Below are 8,690 nucleotides of genomic sequence, written 5' to 3'. Positions count from 1 at the left end.
GCACACTCTCTCTCTGTCTGTCTGTGTCTGTCTGTCTGTCTCTCTCTGTCTGTCTGTCTGTCTGTCTCTCTCTCTCTCTCTCTCTCTCTCTCTCTCTCTCACACACACACACACACACACACACACACACACACACACACAAACACACACCAGTTTTGGGACTGCAAAGGAACTTTCTTCCTTCAAATCCTAACATTTCTGAAAAAAAAATATAAAAAGCATAATAAACCATGAAATGAGTGAAAGGGATTACACAGTGGGCTGTTTGCCTTTGATAGGCACAATCTGAATTCACCTTGCTTGTTCAACATAGCTTCACAAATGCCATGTGGGAAGATATTAATGCTCTCTTGTATCATCTTCCTTTGTCCTTTGAGATTCTTCACATAATCTCATAAAAAGTATATTTTTCCACATCCCATACTATTTTCTTCAAATTTAGACAGGCCAGCACTTCTCTTTATGAAATGCATTTTTTAAAAATAACACTCAGAAAGCACAGTCCATATAATTAAAATCAACCTTATTTTTAAAAAATCCGAAAACAATGCAGCATAAAAGAAAAGAAAACTTTCACCAAAAGATTGGCAACATGAAAAAGCCTGAGCAGCTTATCTGAAGGTTCAAAAAGAGGAGACCAACCATGCATCTTTATAGAAAAAGGTAAAGGTAAAGGTTCCCCTTGACAATTTTTGTCCAGTCGTGTTCGACTCTAGGGGGCAGTGCTCATCCCCGTTTCCAAGCCGTAGAGCCAGCGTTTTGTCCGAAGACAATCTTCCGTGGTCACATGGCCAGTGCGACTTAGACACGGAACACTGTTACCTTCCCACCGAGGTGGTCCCTATTTATCTACTCGCATTTGCATGCTTTCAAACCGCTAGGTTGGCGGGAGCTGGGACAAAGCAACAGGAGCTCACTCCGTCACGTGGATTCGATCTTACGACTGCTTGGTCTTCTGACCCTGCAGCACAGGCTTCTGCGGTTTAGCCTGCAGCGCCACCACGTCCCTCATCTTTATAGAAGTGACTCCATATTCTAGGGTCAGTACTGAAAAAGCCCTAACCCACCTCCTACCCATAGACTGCCCTCGCTATGCAGACCAAGTTTCAGAGGTCTAAGTTGCACAGTCACAGAGCCGTGGCAGAGTCAGGCAGGCAGAAAGACAGACAGGCAGACTGACTGACTGATTTCTAGTAGCATTGTTTGTTATTATTCATCATTCATTCAGTCCAACATCTCACCTTAACACCCCCAACTAAAAACAAAAAAAGAGCAAAAGCAATAGTCTTGCTGAAACGTTTCTCCACAATTTAATTAACAGTTCCTGACTATTTTGCTTCAATTACTCTAAAACTTTCCATGTTACAAGGAAGCTTGTTTATTCCTTGCCTTTGAGACTGTTTGTCTTTCCCAATTAGAGTAAAGTGGAATAATCCCACTGGTATATATATTTCTTTCTGTATAGAGATGTTCCTACTGGGAAAAAGAAAAAGAAAAACGAGGAGGGGGAGGCCTAAGAGTTGGCTATATTTTCAAGAATGTGTCTTGCTTCCTACTGACTGCATTAATTTTGTACTATCTGAATTTTTTAAAAGCTCACTTGCACAATTTTCATCCTATAAAGCTGTCTGCCTGCTTGTCTTTCTTGTTTTGTGTTGTTCTGTGACATTTTTTAGTTCCTAAATTTATTCAGTAAAACCTACCAGTGGTGGTTAATAGAGGATGTAACTGGCCTAAACCATTAAAAATGCTCTGATTGTGACAATTTCAGTTTGCTGTAGCTTTTCTAAGAAATAAACAAAAGTGGAGTGGAGTAATGAGGAAAGCACTTGACAGGAACAGAAGGATAAAATAAACAAGGCAACAAATAAAAATAACTGTAAAAAAATCAGTCACCTTTACCCATGTTGATGTCATATCTGTTCTGAAACCTTTAATGGCATTTACAAGTTACAACAACACAAGCAAAATAGGACAAGTAAAATTACACAGATTTCACAAATTAGGAGCGAGAAGCAGAGGACAATTTCAAAATTGCAGATAAGAAACCTGCAACAGCAGCGATCAGGGCATTACATTCATTGCTCATGAAAATAGAAAGAACTGACTCAGAAGAATTGGAAAAATAAGAGATCCAAGGTTCAAGAAAAAAAATTCGTAGGTGGGAATGAGCAGGGCATTGAAACAGTATATGAACCAGGGTGTCAGGCGTCTCTAAGCAAAAAAAAAAAGAAAAGTCTTTTTTCATGAGGGATATTGAGAAATCGACCGGTATGGGTGGCCGAAGGAAAAATGTTAAAACGGGCTAACATAAAAGCTCTTCTTAGATGTGGATTTACTAGGGAGTGGTAATATTTGGGAGAGTGATCCTGAGATGGAAAAAAAAATTGCATTGGCTGCCCATCAGATTCCGCATCGACTTCAAAGTTTTGACGCTTACGTACAAAGCCCTAAATGGTTTAGGGCCTCGATACTTGGCGGAACGCCTTCTACCACCAAGATCTACCCGTGTCACTCGCGCGAGCCAGGAGGTGAGGCTGAGGAGCCTAATGCCGAGGGAGGCCCGGAAGGAAAATACAAGAAATCGGGCCTTCTTGGCGGTGGCTCCTCGCCTCTGGAACAACCTTCCCCCTGATATTCGCACGGCCCCCTCGCTCGGTATTTTCAAAAAGCAATTAAAAACATTGATGTTTCAGCAGGCCTTCCCTCCTAGTTAATTCCTGATCCCCTTCTCTTTTCTTTCCTAATGTTTTAACCTAATTGTTGAAAGTTTTCTATTATGTAATTCTGTTGTTTTTATAGTGCTATCCCATGTTGTAAGCCGCCTAGAGTGGTCTATCGACTAGATAGGCGGGATATAAATAAAATAAATAAATAATAATAATAAATATCCAACAGAAAGAGGGGAACATACAAGGTTAAGGTTATTGCATAGGTGATTGAATTCAGCGTGACAGAGCTTGTCCTTGATTATGGAATAAGCCCTAGTGAGATTCATATCTACCAAAGATTCCAGGGATATTTGAAGAGAAGAAAGTTTCTTTTCAATAAGCTGGAACCAAGAAAAAGAGTAGGAATCACACAATAAATCGTATATCAGGGATCCAGAATGTGAATTCAAAAAAAAGACGGAGCCAAAATTTAAATGTAAGTAGCCAGGCAGTTGTGGAAGGTAGGGGAATGCCCAATTCTAAAGAAATAGTAGAAAGCCAAATTAAGTTAGGAACTCCTAATATTCTGTGAAAAAACATTGCTGCAACTTGATCAAGATCCAAATTAGCCGAGTGTATCCATATAGGCACACCATACAGCAAATGAGAAAGAATCTTAGACTGAAAAATCTGAATGGCTGCTGGAACATATTGGTTTCCGGAAGAATAATGAAATTTAGAAATAGCTTTTAATTGGGGAGAAATTGAAGAAATGGCAGCTCTTTTATGAAATGTCCAGCTGAGTTTGTGATGAATATGAAGAACCAGATACTTATAAGAGTGTACTTGACGGTAGGAAGAAGATCCTATTATCCAAGATGTAGGGGACCAAGAGCAGGGAAAAAAAAACAAAATTTGGGTTTTATTAGGGTTAATGGATAGATCATTAAGATCACAGAAATCCTGGAATTTAAGTAAAGTGTGACGAAGACCTGATTTAGTACGAGACATCAGCACTGTATCATCAGCATACAGGAGTATAGATAAGGGAACACCATTAAGGGCCGGAGCTGACTGATTGCAAGGGGAAAGAAAAGAGGGAAGATCAGCTAAAAAAAAATTACATAATAAAGGGGCCAAAATACAACCTTGGCGAACACCTTTGAAAATTGGAATTTTTTCGGTGAGAGAGTTGGAATCAGGTAAATCCTAGGTTCTTAACCTGGGCGGTAACACCCACCAGGGGGCGTTTTCATTTTTCAGGGGGGCGGTAGAATGAAAAGGGGCGGCGTGGGGGTGAAAGGAACAGAAGGGGGTGCTAGGGGGCGGTGGAGCGAGCTGCCCGCGGCCTGCACACAGACACAGACACAGACACAGACACACACACACACACACACACACACACACACACACACTCCCTCTCTCTCTCTCTTCCCCCCACCTTTTCAAAGTAAGTCAGGAGAGCAGTCCGAGCGGGGGCTTGGAGAGACGGGGGGGAGCGAGCCGCACATGACCTCGACACACTCCCTCCCTCCCTCCCTCCCTCCCTCTCTCTCTTCCCCACCCTTTTCAAAGTCAGGAGAGCAGTCCCAGCAGTGGCTTGGTTAGACGGGGGGGGGCAGAGTGAGTTGCGCACGGCCTCGACACACACATACACACACACCCTCTCTTCCCCCTCCTTTTCAAAGTCAGGAGAGCAGTCCGAGCGGGGGCTTGGAGAGATACGGGGGGGGGGGCGAGCAGACTAGCAGGAATCCCCATCAGACCCAGCTCCAGAGGGCAGATGCTTCCTGAAAAGCTTTCCTCCTGTCCTTATGGCTGGTGGTGGGTGGGAAAGGGTTCCTGTGCCTTTAAGAGTTGTGTGACATGCTTTTTAGAATTATAATATTTATGGCACTTGGGTATTGGTGGCAAGACTACGTGGCCGTGTGTCTGTCTTGGACCCAGAGGAGGAGGGGATGGAAGGAAAGGCTGGCAAGTATGGTGCCAAGCCTCCAGGGTGGTGAGGGCGCCTTTTTGCTGCAAACCTCGGCGGCGGCAGCGTTTCTTTCCTGTGAGTGGAGGGGCTGCTGGACTGGGAGTGCCGGGCGCAGCCTACAAGCTCCGATTGGTAGCCATCAACTTGGGTGATCCGCCCCTTTCCTTGCAGCATGCGTTCTCGTCCCTCGCTACCAAGCCACCATTTCCGAGGTGGCCTCACTTGGAACCCTCGTGCTCTGCCTCAGACGCCCGATGAAGCCAGCTCCCTCAACGCCCTGACAACTGATGACCCTCCCTCCTGAAATTTGAGAGAGCAGCCCCATGCTTGATCTATGCACTTTCCTGCCCAGTGTCAGAGGATCCAGCTTCTGCCTCTTTGGTAAAAAGAAAAATAGCGCCCATGTAAACAGAGTTGTGGAGCAATAACTCCTGCCTCACAGCATGAAAACAGGGAGAATCCCTCATAGCGCTGGAGAAAGACAGTCTTTCTTTAGGTCTGGGAGAGAGAAAATCCTCATTCTTATTGCTAAGCGGTTATCAAACCTACAAGCAGGGGTTCCTCTCACAGCACTAGAGAAAGGCTTGTTTTCTTTAACAGTAGGAACACTTTGTAATATTTCTGTTGTTTTATTTCTAAAGTACAAGTTTAAATTATCCTTTTTTCTTTTGAGAGGCATATAGTGATAATGTTATGTGTACCTCTTATTTGTATTAACATGTTATGCTCACCTCTCCTCTTTATGTATTAATTCAGCCCAGTAAGGTTTAGATTCTATCAGAAGTACTCAGGCATACAGTGGGCCATTGACAATTTCTATTTTGGACCTGGTTGTGTAGTGTCTAATTAGAAAAGGTCCTTTTTTTGGGGCTCCCATCCCCAGCATCTGGCAAATCCCATAGGGTTGTCTGCTTGAGGAATGCTGGAAGTTTGGTCCCAAAAGGCTCATTCCCAAGTGGTAGATGGGGAAAATAGCAAAATCCTCTGAGGTGTATTTTCAGAAACTCAGGTGGTATAGTGCTATAACCGTCTGCACCTGCTGAAATTCTGCCTGCTGTCCAGCTGTTCAAGGGATAAAACATCTGTTCCTGGTTTCTCTTGACTCTCTTATGCAGAGTTGAATCAAGCCCAGCAAATGTTTTGAATGCCATTCTCATGGGCAGTCAGTTATGTACACAGGGCCATTGTGGTGTAGCAGGCCAAGATCTACCTTGTGTCTGTGGCATCAAATAAGGATTGTTAAGTTAATTGTGGGCAGAAACAATGTTATTATCAAGGGTTGATTTGCTTTAACATGAGGATGGCTTGTTTGATAAATTAGAGCTTGGAAGAGCCATTTTCTGGCATACAGCTCCCACTGTCTCCCAGCTAGTGTGGCTACTGATTATGCTAAGTGTGCAAGAGGGAGTTGGGAATTGCAGTTTAGAGAAGCAGTTTTTCCAAGAAGTGGGTCCAAAGCATTGAAACTTATTTTTCTTTCCAGAAAGTAGTGGGCTGTGGTATATCTGTTCTAGGCTGTGGATAGTTCAAGGCATCTCCTGACAGTCCAAAAGTCACTCTTATTTTTTTCATTACATTGCAGTCTGACTTCGTGTTACAAAAAGTTACTTAGGCAGGCAGATCCAGAGCAGCAGTTGCCACCGCCTCTTTCATTTCGAAGACCTCTCAACATGGCCGAGAAGAGGAAGTGTCGCCAATATTCGACGGAATACCTAAAACTGGGATTCATTCCATCTCCTTCCAATGTACACCTTCCATTTTGTCTTCTTTGTGAAAAAACATTTTCAAATGAAGCGATGAAGCCTTCCCGACTGAAAGAACATCTGGTAAAAATTCATTCAGATAAAGCTGACAAACCCGTATCGTTTTTCCAATCCTTAAAGGCCAAGTTTGAGGGTCGCAGCACTGTTGGGAAGTTATTTGGAAAATTGTCGCTCAACGCAGACAAAGGGCTCATTTGTTCCTATGAAGTATCTTTGCTGATAGCACAATGTGGTAAACCTCACACTATTGGAGAAATGCTGATTTTACCAGTAATGAAAAAGATTTTTGCCACCATGCTGGGGCCCAGCACAAACACTGTCACACAATCGATTCCTTTGAGCAATGACACCATATCAAAAAGAATTGATGAAATGGCTGCTGATGTGGAAGAAAGGCTTATTGACACCTTGAAAAGTACAGAATTTGTGATGCAGATTGATGAGTCAACAATTCGTGAAAATGAAGCCTTGTTATTGGCTTATGTCCGTTTCATCAACGGAAATGAAGAGATTGTGGAAGAACTGTTATTTGTTCGAAATTTAGCCACCGACACAAAAGGTTCTTCGATATTTAAAAAGGTTGAAGATTTTTTTAATGAGAAAAACATCCCTTTGACAAACATCATGGCATGTGCAACCGACGGAGCTGCATCCATGGTTGGACGATATCGTGGCTTTCAAGCTCATCTAAAATTGGTTGTACCTGGAGTTATGACTGTCCATTGTGTCGTTCATAGACAGCACCTTGTCTCAAAAAAATTGAGTGGCCGTTTGCATGAGTCCTTACACTACGTCATTAAGGCTGTGAATATAATTAAGTCAAACGCCTTGAACAACCAACTTTTTCACAAGCTTTGTGAAGAAAATGATGAGGAGTTTGAACGTCTCCTTTTGCACACCGAAGTAAGGTGGCTTTCAAAAGGGAAGTGTCTGCGGCGATTCCATGAACTTTTTGACACAGTTGTTGAATTTCTTGAATCCATTGATCCAAGTCTAAGCAGTTCTCTTAAACTTCGCCGTCTGGATGTAGCCTATCTCAATGACGTTTTTGACAAGCTGAATGAAGTGAACATAAAGCTGCAAGGAGATAAAATCAATTTTATTAAGGCCAAAGGAATAATCTGCTCATTTATTTCCAAATTGGACCTCCTTGCAAGCAATATGAGTCGCCAGGAGCTGCATCAGTTCCCAAGCCTTGCTAATGAACATCAACTCCAAGCAGAAGATTTGGACATTTTTTGCTGCCACTTGAAGCAACTAAAAGAAGATATGGAAACCAGATTCAATGATCTGATAAATCTGAAAGTGCCCACTTGGGTAGTAAATCCGTTCACAACAGACTTTGCACATCTTCATCCCAAACTTCAAGAGCCACTGACAGATCTGAAACATGACTGTGAAGCCCAATCACATTTTCAGAGTTATGGCTATGAAGCTTTTTGGGTGAAAATGAGGAACACTTACCCAATATTGTGGGAGGAAGTTAAGTTGCTTATTTTAGCCTTTCCTTCCACTTACTTAGTGGAGAGGGGCTTCAGTGCCGTCCAACAGATCCTTACTAAGTCAAGGAACATGTTGAAGATCACTGAGCGTGGCGATTTAAGAATGAGATTAACAAAAATGGTTCCAGACATCAAGAAATTGGCATCAGCTCACCAAGCACAAGGCAGCCATTGATATTTTTTTTGCTTTTTGTGTACATACATTTTCTTCATTAATAATTATCTCAGCTCTTATTGTATTTGCTTGTATTGGATTTCACGTTCCATTAAATTTTGTTTTCAGTGGTCATTGGATTTAAGTGTTTTGAATAAATAAGATAATGAAATACATGTACAGTATCACGAAGTTTGGGAGTAAAGTGATGGGTGGCATCAGGATTTTTTACACAGTTGAGATATGGGGAAAAAACTGGAAATAAATTATTTACATCCATATGTCCTGATGACAATTTTAAAGAAAACAAAAAATGTATTTGCATAAATTGAAGAATTATTTCCCTGTCTTGTGATTGAGAGGTTATGTTGGGGGGCGAGGGGGGCAATGATAACTTCCTCAATAGTTCAAGGGGGCGATTCTTTCAAAAAGGTTAAGAACCACTGAGGTAAATGAACCTGACAGAAATTATGGAAATGCAATTGGCGGAGCAAAAATAGCAGGCATGGATCAATACTCCAGTTGGAAAGTTTTTTCCATAGTAGATCTCTGTTGATGGAGTCAAATGCCCCTCGGAGGTCCACAAAGGCAACAAAAAGTTTGGTTTTTGTTGTGGATTGCATATTTTTCAGCAAGAAAAGT

The 8,690-nt window shown here is 42.2% G+C and overlaps 1 protein-coding gene across 1 annotated transcript; it reads left to right on the top strand.

Annotated features, from left to right (window-relative positions):
- The first annotated feature begins 4,751 nt into the window (after positions 1-4,751).
- On the top strand, positions 4,752-8,183 carry LOC140706729 (protein FAM200C-like). Its single transcript, XM_072998105.2, has 2 exons — positions 4,752-5,010; positions 6,212-8,183. The coding sequence occupies exons 1-2, from the start codon at positions 4,964-4,966 to the stop codon at positions 8,067-8,069; spliced, it is 1,905 nt and encodes a 634-aa protein (XP_072854206.2). The 5' UTR covers positions 4,752-4,963; the 3' UTR covers positions 8,070-8,183.
- Positions 8,184-8,690: the final 507 nt, after the last annotated feature.

The sequence above is a fragment of the Pogona vitticeps genome, chromosome 4 (genome assembly GCF_051106095.1).
Source record: "Pogona vitticeps strain Pit_001003342236 chromosome 4, PviZW2.1, whole genome shotgun sequence".
NCBI classification, from domain to species: domain Eukaryota; kingdom Metazoa; phylum Chordata; class Lepidosauria; order Squamata; family Agamidae; genus Pogona; species Pogona vitticeps.
This window is presented reverse-complemented; position numbering and strand designations above follow the sequence as displayed.

Bases quoted from the DNA above. Each gene is read 5' to 3' on its own strand.
- LOC140706729 (XM_072998105.2), top strand. From the start codon at position 4,964: ATGCACTTTCCTGCCCAGTGTCAGAGGATCCAGCTTCTGCCTCTTTG. The intron at 5,011-6,211 runs GTAAAAAGAAAA...ATTACATTGCAG, and splicing joins ATCCAGCTTCTGCCTCTTTG to TCTGACTTCGTGTTACAAAA.